The sequence below is a fragment of the Stegostoma tigrinum genome, chromosome 20, assembly GCF_030684315.1.
Source record: "Stegostoma tigrinum isolate sSteTig4 chromosome 20, sSteTig4.hap1, whole genome shotgun sequence".
Classification (NCBI taxonomy): Eukaryota; Metazoa; Chordata; class Chondrichthyes; order Orectolobiformes; family Stegostomatidae; genus Stegostoma; species Stegostoma tigrinum.
This window is the reverse complement of record NC_081373.1, coordinates 37791358-37809054: the sequence shown is the minus strand read 5'-3', so window position 1 is coordinate 37809054 and position 17697 is coordinate 37791358. Positions and strand designations below refer to the sequence as shown.

General features: G+C 48.8%; 1 protein-coding gene across 1 annotated transcript in view; it reads right to left on the bottom strand.

Moving 5' to 3' along the window:
* Window positions 1-16052, bottom strand: part of LOC125461889 (leucine-rich repeat-containing protein 27-like) — a 91007-nt gene extending 74955 nt beyond the window's left edge. The window contains exon 1 of the mRNA XM_048551208.2: window positions 15862-16052. Within this exon, the coding sequence (XP_048407165.1) occupies window positions 15862-16011 (150 nt within the window). The 5' untranslated portion in view covers window positions 16012-16052. The remainder of the gene's footprint in view (window positions 1-15861) is intronic.
* Between the last annotated feature and the right edge of the window lie 1645 nt (window positions 16053-17697).

The window sequence follows — 17697 nt, the reverse complement described above, 5'->3', positions numbered from 1 at the left end:
ATAATCAGATCAGCCATGATCTCATTGAACGGTGGAGCAGACTCAATGGGCCATATGGCCTGTTTCTGCTCCTGCATCTTATGACCTTATGAGTGAAAAGTTGAAATTTTTTGGGAACTTCATTAAAAGGCAGGAGATTGGACAGGAAATGGTTCATATTTAAGGAATGCATGCATGCCCCATTTCAAAAGTAACACATTCGTCTCACCTGAAAAACATAACCAAAAGAGTGGTAGAACCATAGCTAAAAAAAAGAAATTAAGCATTGTTTTGGATGCAAAGAGGAGTCATATTAAGTTGCCGGAAAAATTTACCAAGATTGACAATTGGAAACAGTAGACAATTCTGCAAAGGAGGACTGATAGGTTAATTAAGACAGAAAAAAAAATACAAGTGAACATACAAGGAACATAAAAGCAATCATAAGAGGTTTCGTGTAATGTAAAAAGGAAATTCTTTGGGCAGACAAACAAAGGCCCCTTATAAAAGATGTAATTACAGGATACTTGAAGAAAATACCAACTAGATTAGACCAAGTTGTGTCCCGTTCTGGTTGCCCTATTACTGGAAAGATGTGGAGGCTTTGGAGAGGGTGCAAAGGAGGTTTACCAGGATAATAAAATGTGAGGCTGGACGAACACAGCAGGCCAAGCAGCATCTCAGGAGCACAAAAGCTGACGTTTCGGGCCTAGACCCTTCATCAGAGAGGGGGATGGGGGGAGGGAACTGGAATAAATAGGGAGAGAGGGGGAGGCGGACCGAAGATGGAGAGTAAAGAAGATAGGTGGAGAGAGTGTAGGTGGGGAGGTAGGGAGGGGATAGGTCAGTCCAGGGAAGACGGACAGGTCAAGGAGGTGGGATGAGGTTAGTAGGTAGCGGGGGGTGCGGCTTGGGGCGGGAGGAAGGGATGGGTGAGAGGAAGAACCGGTTAGGGAGGCAGAGACAGGTTGGACTGGTTTTGGGATGCAGTGGGTGGGGGGGAAGAGCTGGGCTGGTTGTGTGGTGCAGTGGGGGGAGGGGATGAACTGGGCTGGTTGAGGGATGCAGTAGGGGAAGGGGAGATTTTGAAACTGGTGAAGTCCACATTGATACCATATGGCTGCAGGGTTCCCAGGCGGAATATGAGTTGCTGTTCCTGCAACTTTCGGGTGGCATCATTGTGGCAGTGCAGGAGGCCCATGATGGACATGTCATCAAGAGAATGGGAGGGGGAGTGGAAATGGTTTGCGACTGGGAGGTGCAGTTGTTTTTTGCGAACTGAGCGGAGGTGTTCTGCAAAGTGGTCCCCAAGCCTCCGCTTGGTTTCCCCAATGTAGAGGAAGCCGCACCGGGTACAGTGGATGCAGTATACCACATTGGCAGATGTGCAGGTGAACCTCTGCTTGATGTGGAATGTCATCTTGGGGCCTGGGATGGGGGTGAGGGAGGAGGTGTGGGGACAAGTGTAGCATTTCCTGCGGTTGCAGGGGAAGGTGCCGGGTGTGGTGGGGTTGGAGGGCAGTGTGGAGCGAACAAGGGAGTCACAGAGAGAGTGGTCTCTCCGGAAAGCAGACAGGGGAGGGGATGGAAAAATGTCTTGGGTGGTGGGGTCGGATTGTAAATGGCGGAAGTGTCGGAGGATAATGCGTTGTATCCGGAGGTTGGTAGGGTGGTGTGTGAGAACGAGGGGGATCCTCTTGGGGCGGTTGTGGCGGGGGCGGGGTGTGAGGGATGTGTCGCGGGAAATGCGGGAGACGCGGTCAAGGGCGTTCTCGATCACCGTGGGGGGAAAGTTGCGGTCCTTAAAGAACTTGGACATCTGGGATGTGCGGGAGTGGAATGTCCAACCCCAACCTCACCATTAAACCCGCAGACAAGGGTGGCGCAGTGGTAGTATGGCGCACTGACCTCCACATCGCCGAGGCCAGACGCCAACTCTCCAACACCACCTCCTACCGCCTCCTCGATCATGACCCCACACCCGAGCACCAAACCATCATCTCCAACACCATTCACGACCTCATCACCTCAGGGGACCTCCCACCCACAGCCTCCAACCTCATTGTTCCCCAACCCCGCACGGCCCGTTTCTATCTCCTTCCCAAAATCCACAAACCTGCCTGCCCTGGTCGACCCATCGTCTCAGCCTGCTCCTGCCCCACCGAACTCATCTCCACCTATCTGGACTCCATTTTCTCCCCTTTGGTCCAGGAACTCCCCACCTACGTCCGTGACACCACCCACGCCCTCCACCTCCTCCAGGACTTCCAATTCCCTGGCCCCCAACACCTCATATTCACCATGGACGTCCAGTCCCTGTACACCTGCATTCCGCATGGAGATGGCCTCAAGGCCCTCCGCTTCTTCCTGTCCCGCAGGCCCGACCAGTCCCCCTCCACCGACACTCTCATCCGCCTAGCTGAACTCGTCCTCACACTCAACAGCTTCTCTTTTGACTCCTCCCACTTCCTACAGACTAAGGGGGTGGCCATGGGCACCCGCATGGGCCCCAGCTATGCCTGCCTCTTTGTAGGTTACGTGGAACAGTCCCCCTTCCGCACCTACACAGGCCCCAAACCCCACCTCTTCCTCCGGTACATTGATGACTGTATCGGCGCCGCCTCTTGCTCCCCAGAGGAGCTCGAACAGTTCATCCACTTCACCAACACCTTCCACCCCAACCTTCAGTTCACCTGGGCCATCTCCAGCACATCCCTCACCTTCCTGGACCACTCAGTCTCCATCTCAGGCAACCAGCTTGTAACTGATGTCCATTTCAAGCCCACCGACTCCCACAGCTACCTAGAATACACCTCCTCCCACCCACCCTCCTGCAAAAATTCCATCCCCTATTCCCAATTCCTCCGCCTCTGCCGCATCTGCTCCCACGATAAGACATTCCACTCCCGCACATCCCAGATGTCCAAGTTCTTTAAGGACCGCAACTTTCCCCCCACGGTGATCGAGAACGCCCTTGACCGCGTCTCCTGCATTTCCCGCGACACATCCCTCACACCCCGCCCCCGCCACAACCGCCCCAAGAGGATCCCCCTCGTTCTCACACACCACCCTACCAACCTCCGGATACAACGCATTATCCTCCGACACTTCCGCCATTTACAATCCGACCCCACCACCCAAGACATTTTTCCATCCCCTCCCCTGTCTGCTTTCCGGAGAGACCACTCTCTCCGTGACTCCCTTGTTCGCTCCACACTGCCCTCCAACCCCACCACACCCGGCACCTTCCCCTGCAACCGCAGAAAATGCTACACTTGTCCCCACACCTCCTCCCTCACCCCTATCCCAGGCCCCAAGATGACATTCCACATCAAGCAGAGGTTCACCTGCACATCTTGCCAATGTGGTATACTGCATCCACTGTACCCGGTGCGGCTTCCTCTATAATTGGGGAAACCAAGCGGAGGCTTGGGGACCGCTTTGCAGAACACCTCCGCTCAGTTCGCAAAAAACAACTGCACCTCCCAGTCGCAAACCATTTCCACTCCCCCTCCCATTCTCTTGATGACATGTCCATCATGGGCCTCCTGCACTGCCACAATGATGCCACCCGAAGGTTGCAGGAACAGCAACTCATATTCCACCTGGGAACCCTGCAGCCATATGGTATCAATGTGGACTTCACCAGTTTCAAAATCTCCCCTTCCCCTACTGCATCCCTCAACCAGCCCAGTTCGTCCCCTCCCCCCACTGCACCACACAACCAGCCCAGCTCTTCCCCCCCACCCACTGCATCCCAAAACCAGTCCAACCTGTCTCTGCCTCCCTAACCGGTTCTTCCTCTCACCCATCCCTTCCTCCCACCCCAAGCCGCACCCCCCGCTACCTACTAACCTCATCCCACCTCCTTGACCTGTCCGTCTTCCCTGGACTGACCTATCCCCTCCCTACCTCCCCACCTACACTCTCTCCACCTATCTTCTTTACTCTCCATCTTCGGTCCGCCTCCCCCTCTCTCCCTATTTATTCCAGTTCCCTCCCCCCATCCCCCTCTCTGATGAAGGGTCTAGGCCCGAAACGTCAGCTTTTGTGCTCCTGAGATGCTGCTTGGCCTGCTGTGTTCGTCCAGCCTCACATTTTATTATCTTGGAATCTCCAGCATCTGCAGTTCCCATTATCTCTGATACTAGGTTTACCAGGATGCTGCCTGGTCTGGAGGGCTTGTCTTACAAGGAGAGGTTGACTGAACTCGGACTTTTCTCTCTGGATAGAAGGAGGAAGAGAGGTGACCTGATCGAGATGTACAAGGTAATGAGAGGCATGAATAGACTTGATAGCCAGAGACTTTTTCCCAGGGCAGGATTGACTGCCATGAGGGGTCATAATTTTAAGGTGTTAGGAGGAAGGTATAGAGGAGATGTCAGAGAGAGGTTCTTCACCCAGAGAGTTGTGAGCGCATGAAATAGTTTACCAGTGGTAGTCGTGGAAGCAGAGTCATTGGTGACATTTAAGGACTGCTGGACATGCACATGGACAGCAGTGAATTGAGGGGAATGTAGGTTGGGTTATTTTATTTTTGGATTAGGATTATTCCACGGCACAACATCGTGGGCCAAAGGGCCTGTACTGTGCTGTACTTTTCTATGTTCTATGTTCTATGTTCTAAGTCAACATGGATTTACAAAAGAGAAATCATGTTTGACAAATCATATTTGAATTTTCAGAATACTTTAATAAGGTCCCACATAAAAGGTTATTGCACAAAACCAAAGCACATGGAATTGGTGGCAATATGCTGATATGAATTGAGAATTGACTAGCCAGAGGAATAAATGGGTCATTTACAGAATGGAAGGCAGTGATGCATATGGTAATACAGGAAGTACAATGAAGGTTTCATACATTTATTCCTGAGAAGGAAGGACTGATATGAAGAGAGAGTGGATTATAGCATGTGCTTGAACCCCAGCTATTCACAATGTATATCAATCATGTGGCTAGGGGATTCAAATTTTATATTTCCAAATTTGCTGATGACACAAAAGTAGGGGAGAAAGTGAATGGTGAAGATTATGTAAAGAGGTTTCTGACAAGTAGAGTGGAGTAGGTAAATTGTTTGACAGATGTAGTATAACATAGATAAGAGTGAAATTGTTCACTTCAGTAGGAAAATCAGAATAGCAGAATGTATTTTAAATGGTGAAAGGCTGGAAAAGCTCGATGTACGATGGGTCCTGTCTATCCTTACACAACAGTTAATGAAAGCAAGCATGCTGGTGTAATAAGGAGTTGGGAAGATATATAGGCCTTTTTTGCAAGTGTTTGAGCACAGGAACAAAAAGATCAGTACAGAGCCTTGGTGAGACCACACTTGGAATACTGTGTGCAGTTTTGGTCTCCATACCTAAGAAGAGATATACAGTATAAATGCAGCGCAGCAACAAGTCACCAGACTGATTACTAGGATGGCAGGCATGTCATGTGAGAAGATATTGGGTCAAGTGGACCTGTGATCACTGGAGTTTAAAAGAATGAGAGAGCATCTCAGTGAAACATACAGTTCTGACAGGGCTGGATAGACTGGAGGCAGGAATGATGCTTCCCCTGGCCACAGGGTCCACTAAAAGAGGTCATGGAATCAGGAGATGGGTAGTGATAATGGGAACTGCAGATGCTGGAGAATCCAAGATAATAAAATGTGAGGCAGCATCTCAGGCGCACAAAAGCTGACGTTTCAGGCCTAGACCCTTCATCAGAGACGGGGATGGGGTGAGGGTTCTGGAATAAATAGGGAGAGAGGGGGAGGCGGACCAAAGACGGAGAGAAAAAAAGATAGGTGGAGAGGAGAGTATAGGTGGGGAGGTAGGGAGGGGATAGTTCAGTCCAGGGAAGACAGACAGGTCAAGGAGGTGGGATGAGGTTAGTAGGTAGGAGATGGAGGTGCGGCTTGGGGTGGGAGGAAGGGATGGGTGAGAGGAAGAACAGGTTAGGGAAGCAGAGACAGGCTGGACTGGTTTTGGGATGCAGTGGGTGGAGGGGAAGAGCTGGGCTGGTTGTGTGGTGCAGTGGGGGGAGGGGACGAACTGGGCTGGTTTTGGGATGGGGTGGGGGAAGGGGAGATTTTGAAGCTGGTGAAGTCCACATTGATACCATTGGGCTGCAGGGTTACCAAGCGGAATATGAGTTGCTGTTCCTGCAACCTTCGGGTGGCATCATTGTGGCACTGCAGGAGGGCCATGATGGACATGTCATCTAAAGAATGGGAGGGGGAGTGGAAATGGTTCACAACTGGGAGGTGCAGTTGTTTATTGCGAACCGAGCGGAGGTGTTCTACAAAGCGGTCCCCAAGCCTCCACTTGGTTTCCCCAATGTAAAGGAAGCCACACCAGGTACAATGGATACAGTATATCACATTGGCAGATGTGCAGGTGAACCTCTGCTTAATATGGAAAGTCATCTTGGGGCCTGGGATAGGGGTGAGGGAGGAGGTGTGGGGGCAAGTGTAGCATTTCCTGCGGTTGCAGGGGAAGGTGCCGGGTGTGGTGGGGTTGGAGGGCAGTGTGGAGCGAACAAGGGAGTCACAGAGAGAGTGGTCTCTCCGGAAAGCAGACAGGGGTGGGGATGGAAAAATGGAAAAAAGATGGGTAGGCTATTTCCAACTGAGAGGAACAAAAATTTCTTCACTCAGAGGGTAGGGAACTTGTGGAATTCTCTACCACAGAAGGCTTTAGATGCCAAGTTACTGGGTATATTTAAGAATGAAATAGAGTTCTAGAAGTTGAAGGTTTAAAAAGGGTACAAGGTGAGAGAAGGAATATGACAATGAGGTTCTGCCATGATCATGTTGAATAGTGAACTAGGCTCAATTAGCTGAATGGTTTACTCACTCCTATTTTCTAAGTTGTTTATTTGGATGCCAACCCAAGATAGCAACTTTTTATGTTCAGCCTTGTTCCAATCAAGCAGCTAAAATTGTAGCCTAGCATTCATTTCAACTGACAAAGGAAAGGCAAACTGGTCCAAACCAAATGGTGACACTTTTTCGGTGATTAGGATCATAAGGTCATCAAAGATATTGTGGAATATAGAAAAGCAGGTGAATCTTGATTTGGATTAATGTAATTGAGCTCTGCACAGTAGTGTCAGTAGGGCTGAAAATGAAACCATCAGAAAATGTATGATGAAAGATTCTCTGGAAAGGGGAATCAATATTTTCAATAAAAATAAAATTGCTTATGTAACATGGTGGGAGATGAATTTGTGTTGCAAAAGAAAACCTCATTTATTTAATAGTAGAAAGGAGTTTAAACAAGTGAGAACAAACCATATGCTATAATCCACTCTCTTTTCATGTCAGTCCTTCCTACCCAGAAATAGATCGAGGAAACTTTCACTATACTTCCTCTATTGCAGCACACCCTTACTCAGATAAGAAGACCAAAACTGAACACTACACTCCAGGTGTGGCATCACCAAGGCTCTGTATAATTACAGTCAGACATCCCTGCTGTTATCCTCAAATCTTCTCACTATGAACACCCACATTCATTTGTCTTCTTCTTTACCTACTGCACATGCATGCTTACTTTCAGTAACTGGTGTACAAGCTCACCAGGTCCTTCCCCTATCACCATTCAGATAATAATCTAAATTCCTATTTTTGCAATCAAAGTGGGTTACCACACATTTATCCACATTATATTTCATCTGCCCATACGTTTGATCACTCACTCAATTTGTCCAAATCACACAAACGTCTCAATCTCCTCTTCACAGTTCACCCTCCCAAGTAACTTCACTCCTTTCTCTCTGCCCAAAACATGGTTGGGAAACATATTATTCTATCATGATCCGAACTGATTTTATCCCCACAATCTTTGGGAAACTCGGCAACTGTTTTTCAAGTGACACGATGAAAAGTGTATGGTCAACCTGAATTACTCATGATAATGAACTACAAATCACAGTAACAGAAAATTAGCAATCAGTTGTATTTACTCAAAGTTACCATCTTAAATATTGAAAGTGTAAAACCTGGTCACAGAATCCTCTTTCTGCACAGATGGAAAACAGCACTAAATAGCACTGAATCGATGTGGGTGGGAAATACATTTACTGCTATATTTAAAGTTTTTGGAATAATTTAAGAAGTTACAACATACATTTTGATGCATCTGAAGTGTTAACCATACAGGAGGTGTCAACTTGACACATATAGGAAGATAATGTGAGAAAATTTTAAGTCACATGTATTGCTGAAGACTGCCAAAAACACATAAGTGTGTGATATGCAGTAAGATAAACTGAAAGCTATTTACAAGAAAAGTGCTATAAACTGATTTGCCCAAAGATTAATATTCAGATTACATCTTACCTTTTGGAACAGGAGCTGCCAACCCCACTGATTCTGAACTGTTCTAACCATTTTTTAAAAACCTTGTGTGCAAAATTCAACTGTGCACTGCCACAGCATGACTTCCCCAGATGCAATCTGTGCCACAGAATACTAATTATGTGTCACTGAAAGTTCTACACACAGGTGTGAGCCTGCATGCTCTTACACAGGCTGAATTGGTACAATCTTGACCTAATGCTCCTCAACCAGCTGATGTGTCTCCAGGATTCCAGGTCCTCTCAAAACGTACACTGTTAAATCTTGAAAAAGAGTATTAAATAGCACTTGGGCACCACATTCAAGTTAATTAAAGGGGCAGTCATCCGATTTGCAGGCAGGATAAATATTTTGATTTTATTCCATTGCGAGGTGTTTGAAAGTACTCTGGTGTGTTTCCACATGGGTTTTACTGCATTCCTGAATTTTCCAGAGGGGAAGAGCAGTAGATGCTTGGAACTCTGTTCTAAAAGCATAGTGAATGCTGGATCAGTTATTAATTTTAAATCCGAGACAGAAAAATTTTGTTAGCAAAGGTGTTAAGGGATATGGGACAAAGGTAAATGGAGCTCAACCACAGATCTGCCATAGCCTCACTGAATGGCAGAACAGCCTCAAGTGGCTGAATGGTCTACTGAATGGTGAGCAAGGATGGTAGAGGAGCAGGTCCATACAATGGCCGGACAGGTTTGATAGTTGTAATTGCAATGCCTTTATGTCATCAACATGACAGGGAGATGGAGCAGAGGCTGCAGAAATGACAAGTTTTACGTCATGTCCTTTGCTATTTTGGTTTTGGACTCTTCTGCTACTTGTCAGTGTCAGGAGGAAGACTATGCCCTTTCAGCACTCTCCTGTAAGCTGTCGCATTCACCTTCTCAACCAAGTTCTCTGCAATCGTACTTGTCTGCCACCTTTCCTTTAAGTGGATTCACAAACAAACCACCCTTTACCCCTGGACTGGCAGCAGCACAGTTGGACCCAGCATTTTACCAGACGTGGATTGCACCTCTCTACCATCCTTAAAGTGACAGGCAGTGTCTATGAACTGGTGCCTATGAATGGCAGATCAACTGACAGGGCCATTTTGTTAGGTCTGTACTGTTGCTCTTTAATGCTCCTGGGGCAACTATGGCTGGGTTGTTAGCAGCTCTTTCATGCCTGACAGCAAGAGCTTAAACGGGGTCATTTATTCTGAGGGAAGGTGGGAATGTTGTGGTGGAAAGTAGGAAGGAGGCCCACGGTCACACCATCAGCAGCAACCTCATCACACCTTGTAGCAGAACAAGGGAACTGTGGAAGGTGAGGAGCAGCATAAGGCAAGAAAATGCCACCTTTATCATAATTGTCAATGACATTGAGTGCTGTTGACATTGTGCAGCTGGCCACATCATCCTGAGAGTGAATACCTCCATAAGGCTCAGGGCGTGCAAGAGATCTTTGCTCCCACTATTAGCTCTGCCCTACTACCTTCGATTTGGCATCACCTGCAAGAGAGAGGGCAGAACGTCTGCTGGTGTGTAAAACTATGTTTGGATGAAGTTCCTACCATAGCTGAACACCTGGATTTATATAAAGGCAGCAAGGGGTGGATGAGAGGCAAACAGCATTGGTGCTCAAAGGTGAGGGGGTGTCTCTCAATGTTAGGTGTGAGTTCTAAGTGCTAGGGCCTGGGTGCTGGTAAGTAATGGAGATACGGTGCATGAGCAGTTGCTGTTTTGGCAGACAGCAGAGGTCAGGTGCAGACCATTCTCTGACTTTAACCAACTGCACAAGACCATCAGACTTTCCAAAGCACTGCTTCCAGGTCTGGGCCCAAAACACCAGCCACCGTTATCATATCCCTTCTGAGAATGGTGCTCACAGACCCATGGATATATCTCTTCTTCTACCTGCCTGCATCACTCATGCCCCACCCATCAAACAGGATTCCCTTGTCACCACTGGTATTCAATGTGTAAGATTTTTCAATGTAATTTTTAATTCCCTTTAAGATGCAGCCTGTCTTTAAGACAGAGCATGTACCATGTATGTCGTCTGCAACAATGCTGCCAGGGCCTTCTTCTATGTTCAGCACTGGAAGTTTAGGACCTGGTGCCAATATCATTCAAATAGGGATGTGAGTTGAACACTTGCTTTTATACCTAGAGGACTGGAGTATAAAGACACAGAAGTTAAGTTGCAGAGATAATGGGAACTGCAGATGCTGGAGAATTCCAAGATAATAAAATGTGAGGCTGGATGAACACAGCAGGCCAAGCAGCATCTCAGGAGCACAAAAGCTGACGTTTCGGGCCTAGACCCTTCATCAGAGAGGGGGATGGGGAGAGGGAGCTGGAATAAATAGGGAGAGAGGGGGAGGCGGACCGAAGATGGAGAGTAAAGAAGATAGGTGGAGAGAGTATAGGTGGGGAGGTAGGGAGGGGATAGGTCAGTCCAGGGAAGACGGACAGGTCAAGGAGGTGAGATGAAGTTAGTAGGTAGCTGGGGGTGCGGCTTGGTGTGGGAGGAAGGGATGGGTGAGAGGAAGAACCGGTTAGGGAGGCAGAGACAGGTTGGACTGGTTTTGGGACGCAGTGGGTGGGGGGGAAGAGCTGGGCTGGTTGTGTGGTGCAGTGGGGGGAGGGGACGAACTAGGCTGGTTAGGGATGCAGTAGGGGAAGGGGAGATTTTGAAACTGGTGAAGTCCACATTGATACCATATGGCTGCAGGGTTCCCAGGTGGAATATGAGTTGCTGTTCCTGCAACCTTCGGGTGGCATCATTGTGGCAGTGCAGGAGGCCCATGCTGGACATGTCATCTAGAGAATGGGAGGGGGAGTGGAAATGGTTTGCGACTGGGAGGTGCAGTTGTTTGTTGCGAACTGAGCGGAGGTGTTCTGCAAAGCGGTCTCCAAGCCTCTGCTTGGTTTCCCCAATGTAGAGGAAGCTGCACCGGGTACAATGGATGCAGTATACCACATTGGCAGATGTGCAGCTGAACCTCTGCTTAATGTGGAATGTCATCTTGGGGCCTGGGATAGGGGTGAGGGAGGAGGTGTGGGGACAAGTGTAGCATTTCCTGCGGTTGCAGGGGAAGATGCCAGGTGTGGTGGGGTTGGAGGGCAGTGTGGAGTGAACAAGGGAGTCATGGAGAGAGTGGTCTCTCCGGAAAGCAGACAGGGGAGGGGAAGGAAAAATGTCTTGGGTGGTGGGGTCGGATTGTAAATGACGGAAGTGTCGGAGGATGATGCGTTGTATCCGGAGGTTGGTAGGGTGGTGTGTGAGAACGAGGGGGATCCTCTTAGGGCGGTTGTGGCGGGGGCGGGGTGTGAGGGATGTGTTGCGGGAAATACGGGAGACGCGGTCAAGGGCGTTCTCGATCACTGTGGGGGGAAAGTTGCGGTCCTTAAAGAACCAGCTTGTAACTGATGTCCATTTCAAGCCAACCGACTCCGACAGCTACCTAGAATACACCTCCTCCCACCCACCCTCCTGCAAAAATTCCATCCCCTATTCCCAATTCCTCCGCCTCCGCCGCATCTGCTCCCACGATAAGACATTCCACTCCCGCACATCCCAGATGTCCAAGTTCTTTAAGGACCGCAACATTCCCCCCACAGTGATCGAGAACGCCCTTGACCGCGTCTCCCGTATTTCCCGCGACACATCCCTCACACCCCGCCCCCGCCACAACCGCCGTAAGAGGATCCCCCTCGTTCTCACACACCACCCTACCAACCTCCGGATACAACGCATCATCCTCCGACACTTCCGCCATTTACAATCCGACCCCACCACCCAAGACATTTTTCCATCCCCTCCCCTGTCTGCTTTCCGGAGAGACCACTCTCTCCGTGACTCCCTTGTTCGCTCCACACTGCCCTCCAACCCCACCACACCCGGCATCTTCCCCTGCAACCGCAGGAAATGCTACACTTGTCCCCACACCTCCTCCCTCACCCCTATCCCAGGCCCCAAGATGACATTCCACATTAAGCAGAGGTTCACCTGCACATCTGCCAATGTGGTATACTGCATCCACTGTACCCGGTGCGGCTTCCTCTACATTGGGGAAACCAAGCGGAGGCTTGGAGACCGCTTTGCAGAACACCTCCGCTCAGTTCGCAACAAACAACTGCACCTCCCAGTCGCAAACCATTTCCACTCCCCCTCCCATTCTCTAGATGACATGTCCATCATGGGCCTCCTGCACTGCCACAATGATGCCACCCGAAGGTTGCAGGAACAGCAACTCATATTCCGCCTGGGAACCCTGCAGCCATATGGTATCAATGTGGACTTCACCAGCTTCAAAATCTCCCCTTCCCCTACTGCATCCCTAACCAGCCTAGTTCGTCCCCTCCCCCCACTGCACCACACAACCAGCCCAGCTCTTCCCCCCCCACCCACTGCGTCCCAAAACCAGTCCAACCTGTCTCTGCCTCCCTAACCGGTTCTTCCTCTCACCCATCCCTTCCTCCCACACTAAGCCGCACCCCCAGCTACCTACTAACCTCATCCCACCTCCTTGACCTGTCCGTCTTCCCTGGACTGACCTATCCCCTCCCTACCTCCCCACCTATACTCTCTCCACCTATCTTCTTTACTCTGCATCTTCGGTCCGCCTCCCCCTCTCTCCCTATTTATTCCAGCTCCCTCTCCCCATCCCCCTCTCTGCTGAAGGGTCTAGGCCCGAAACGTCAACTTTTGTGCTCCTGAGATGCTGCTTGGCCTGCTGTGTTCATCCAGCCTCACATTTTATTATCTTGAAGTTGAGTTGCAATTGTACAAAACCCTGGTGAGATCCAACCTGGAGTACTCTGAGCAAATTTGGGCATCACACATTAAGAAAGTTATTGTGGTCTTTGAGAGAGTACAAAGTAGGTTTACAAGAAGGATGCCTGGACTTCTGGTGTTAAGCTATGAGAAGGGATTACACAAATTTCGGCCTGTTTTCTCCACAATTTAAAAGGTTAGAATTCAGATCAAAGTCTTCAAGTTATTAACAGAAGAATACAGCTATTTCCAATGGTTGGGGAGCCTAGAACTAGGGGGCATAGTATAGAAATTAAGGCCAGACCATTCAGGAGAGATGTTAGGAAGCGCTTCGATATGCTAAAGAATGGTAGATCCTTGGAACTCTCTTCCAAAAGCACAGTGGATGCTGGATCAGTTTTAAATCTGAGACAGTAATTTTAAATCTGAGACAGGCAAATTTTGTTAGGCAAAGGTGTTAAGGGATATGGGACAAAGGTAAATGGAGTCCAACCACTGAATGGTTGAAAAACCTCATTGAATGGCAGAACAGCCTAAAGTGGCTGAATGGTCTACTCTGCTCCTATGTTCCCAGGTACACAAATTGTATCTTTCCCACCTTTATAAAAATAGGCACAGGCAAGCGACAAACAGTCGCCAGTGCTCAAATATCAGGCAGATGGATTTCATAATCCATGTTCTTTAGTTTGGTCAAGTATCGCTACAAGCACGTGCAAGGCCTTTGGTGGGTGTACTCATATTCTTGTTTTCTTATAACCCCATAGTCATGTTTAATGTTTAACCCCATAGTGATGGCCTAGTAGTATTATTGCTGGGCTGTTAATGCAGAGACCGAGATAATGTTCTGGGGACCTGGATTCAAATCCCACTACAGCAGATGGTAGAACCTGAATTCAATAAAAATATCTGGAATTAGGAATATAATGATGACCATGGTCCATTATCAATTGTCAGGAAAAACCCTTCTGGTTTATTTATGTCCTTTAGGGAAGGAAAGTGCCATCCTTGCCTGGTCTGGCCTACATGTGACTCCAGATTGACAGCAATGTGGTTGACTCTTAACTGACTTCTGGGCAATTAGGGATCGGCAATAAATGCAGCCTGGCCAACAACGCCCTCATCCCATGAATGAATAAAGAAAAGAGCATTCAAAAGCCATTCAATATATTTCTCATCTTGAAACCATTCTAATATGAATGGAGTAAATTTGCCCCCTTAAATCTCCACAGATTACTTGCACCGTGTCTAAAGGGGAAATAAACAAGATGCCACTGTGATATCAGGGGAGGAGGGATGACTTGTTCACCCCAAAAGAACCTGGTTATAAGCTATTGGATGAAACAGCAGTGAAGCATATGCATGGGCACCTGGAATACATTGTACAAATAATCACACTAATTCAATATTACTGATTCTACTGACTAAACGCAAGGCAACAGCAGGTTTCGTGTCAGTAATTGGTGCTGGGGGAATACGTCAATGATGGGGCTGGAGGACAGTGTCAGGAATGGGGTACGGTGTTGGGACTGGGGGATAGTGTCAATGTTGGGGCTGGGGGACAGTTTCAGGACTGGGGTATAGTGTCCGGACTAGGGGAAAGCATTGGGAGACTGGGGGATAGTCGGGACTGGCGGGACAGTTTTCAGACTGTGGGACAGTTTCGGGTCTGGGGGACAGCGTTGTGAAAGGGCGATAGTGTCAGTGTTGGGACTAGGGGACTGTTTCAGAACTGGGGGGGCAGTGTCAGGAAACGGAGACAGCATTGGGACTGGGGGATAGTGTCAGTGTCAGGACTGGGAGATATGTCGGGACTGGGGGACTGCGTTGGGATTGGGGGATGGTGTTGGGACTGGGGAGATACTGTCAGTGCCGGGACTGAGGTACAGTGTTGGGACTAGGGCACAGTTTTGGGACTGGGGGACAGTGTTGGGACTGGGGTTCAGCATTGGGACTGGGGGACAGTGTCAGTGTCGGAACTGAGGGACAGTGTTGGGACTGGAGGACAGTGTCAATGTTGGGGCTGGGGGACAGTATTGGGACTGGGGGACAGCATTGGGACTGGGGGATAGCATTGGGACTGGGGGCAGTGTCAAAGTTGGGACTGGGGGACAGCGTTGGGACTGGGGGACAGCATTGGGACTGGGGGACAGTGTCAACATTGGGGCTGGGGGACAGCGTCGGGAGTCAGGGACAGTGCTGGAACTGGGAGAAAGCGTTGGGACAAGGAGACAGTGTCAACGTTGGAATATGGACCAAATTTGGGACAGGGTGACAGTGTTGGGACTGGGGGACAACGTTATAACTAGTGTTGGAACTGGGGATAGTGTCAGTGTCGAGATTGGGGGACAGCATTAGAACTGCGGGATAGTGTTGGGACTGGGGGATAGTGTCGGGACTGGGGGATAGTGTCAGTGTCGAGACTGAGGGACAGCGTTGGGACTAGGGCACAGTTTTGGGACTTGGGGATAGTGTTGGGACTGGGGGATAGTGTTGGGAAAGGGGAATAGTGTTGGAACTGAGGGATAGTGTTGGTGTTGGGACTGGGCGACAGCGTTGAGACTAGGGCACAGTTTTGGAACTTGGGCACAGTGTCGGGACTGGGGGACAGCTTTGGGACTGGGGGACAGGTTTGGGATTAGGGCACAGTTTTGGGACTGGGGGACAGTGTTTTTACTGGGAGACGTTGTCGGGAATGGGCTACAGTCTAAACTCAGCAGTACCTGGCCTCTCTGACCCATGGCTCCTGTTCCTGAGCTCGGTCCCGGCCTCACCTGTAAGCTGGCCATTTGAAGGATGTGCTTTGGTAACCTGTCCAGCCCCTTGCCGCTGAGATCCACCATGTCACACTGGCCTACGGCCGACCCTTCAGCCTGCTGGCGGCCAGCTTGGGGGCCCTCCTTCTCGGTCTCCTCCTGCTCCATCCGAGCCGCCCTTACCGGGCCGTTTCGCCCTCTGCTCAGACTGTGTCTCCGCACAACGCTGCAGTCTCCATAGCGACGTACACACACAAACACACGTCTGACCACTAACAAAGCGGCTGCAAAGCCCTCGCTGCTCACAAAGTGTAATCTCTCTGAGCTCTCAGCAAAAGGACAATGAATCTGCAGATCTTCAGAAAGTGAAAGGGTAATCTTCACAAAAAGACACGAGACGTTAAAGTTGCTTTTTGATTTATAGTTGGAATGTTCATTTAGAATATTAATGTACCTTTATAACTGTAGGCTGACCAGTTTGTTATTTTCAGCAAATTTCTTTGGCCCTGATAATACACGGAGACCTCTTAAACCATGACTAGTGAATACATGAATTTATCTCACTAGAAGCACTGAGAACTTTAAGTTCCATGTTTTGCCCCTATCTGAGCAGTGCTGTTGGAACAGTGGGACATAGAGTGGGATAGATCTATTAACAGAGTAGAACAATACGGTGAATAGAGGCATGGTTTTACAAGTGGGCCACAAGTATCACAGTGTTAGCTCTTGATCCAAATTGTAATGCTACAGCACAAAATCTTGAAATGTATGTTTTAATTGCTTCTACATCTTGTTTTTGTTTTGCAATTAGAAATTATGACCAGTAGCAATATTTCCTTTCTGGAATTAATACCTGCCCCTAAGTTATCTAACCATTAAAGTTTGCTGAAATGTTTTGTTCATCCTGAAACTGATACTCGGCTGCTGATCCTGTCGTGACTGGACCACCAAAGAAATATGCTGCACGTCAACCAAAGGTCCCCTCACCAAACCTCTCTACTACCTCTGCAAACATTCAACCAAGTTAGTTAAACAGGGTTTGTGTTGAGCAAATCCATGCTAACACTTCCTAATTAATTCACAAACACAAACTGCTGGAAAAGCTCAGCAGGTCTGGCAGCGTCAGTGGAGTGAAATCAGAGTTAACGTCTCTGGTCAAGTGATCCTTCTTCAGAACTGATGGTAGCGAGGAAAATGTTGGTTTATATGCAGAAGATACGGTGGGGAGACAGGGTAAGGAGTAAACAACAGGTGGGGATAGAGCCCAAAGAGAGAGTAGAGCAGTTAGACAAACAAAGGAGTGGATAATGATCTGGCTGGGCTATTGTTGGTGACTTAGCGGCTAACAATGTGTGGTGTGTGATAGCAGACTGTGTGATCACAAAGCCTGTAGTATGAGCATTGGGGTAACGACATGGGAGAGCTCAGGCACTAAAGTTCTTGAACTTGATATTGAGTCCGGAAGGCTGCAGGGGTCTCCAAGTGGAAAATGTAGTGCTGTTCGTTCAGATTATGCTGATTTTCAGTGGAGCACTGCTGCAAACCTGAGACAGAAATATTGGCCAGGGAACAGAGTGGTGTGTGGAACAGGCAGGCAACTGGAAGTTCAGGGATAATGGGAACTGCAGATGCTGGAGAATCCAAGATAACAAAGCGTGAAGCTGGATGAACACAGCAGGCCAAGCAGGATCTCAGGAGCACCCTTTTTTGTGAACAGAACGCAAGTGTTCTGTGAAGCAGTCACCCAGTCTCTGCTTTGTTTCCCCAATGTAGAGAAGACCACATTGTGAATGGTGAATGCAGTAGACTAGATTGTGTGAGCTGCAAGTAAATTGTTGCTTCACCTGGAAGGTG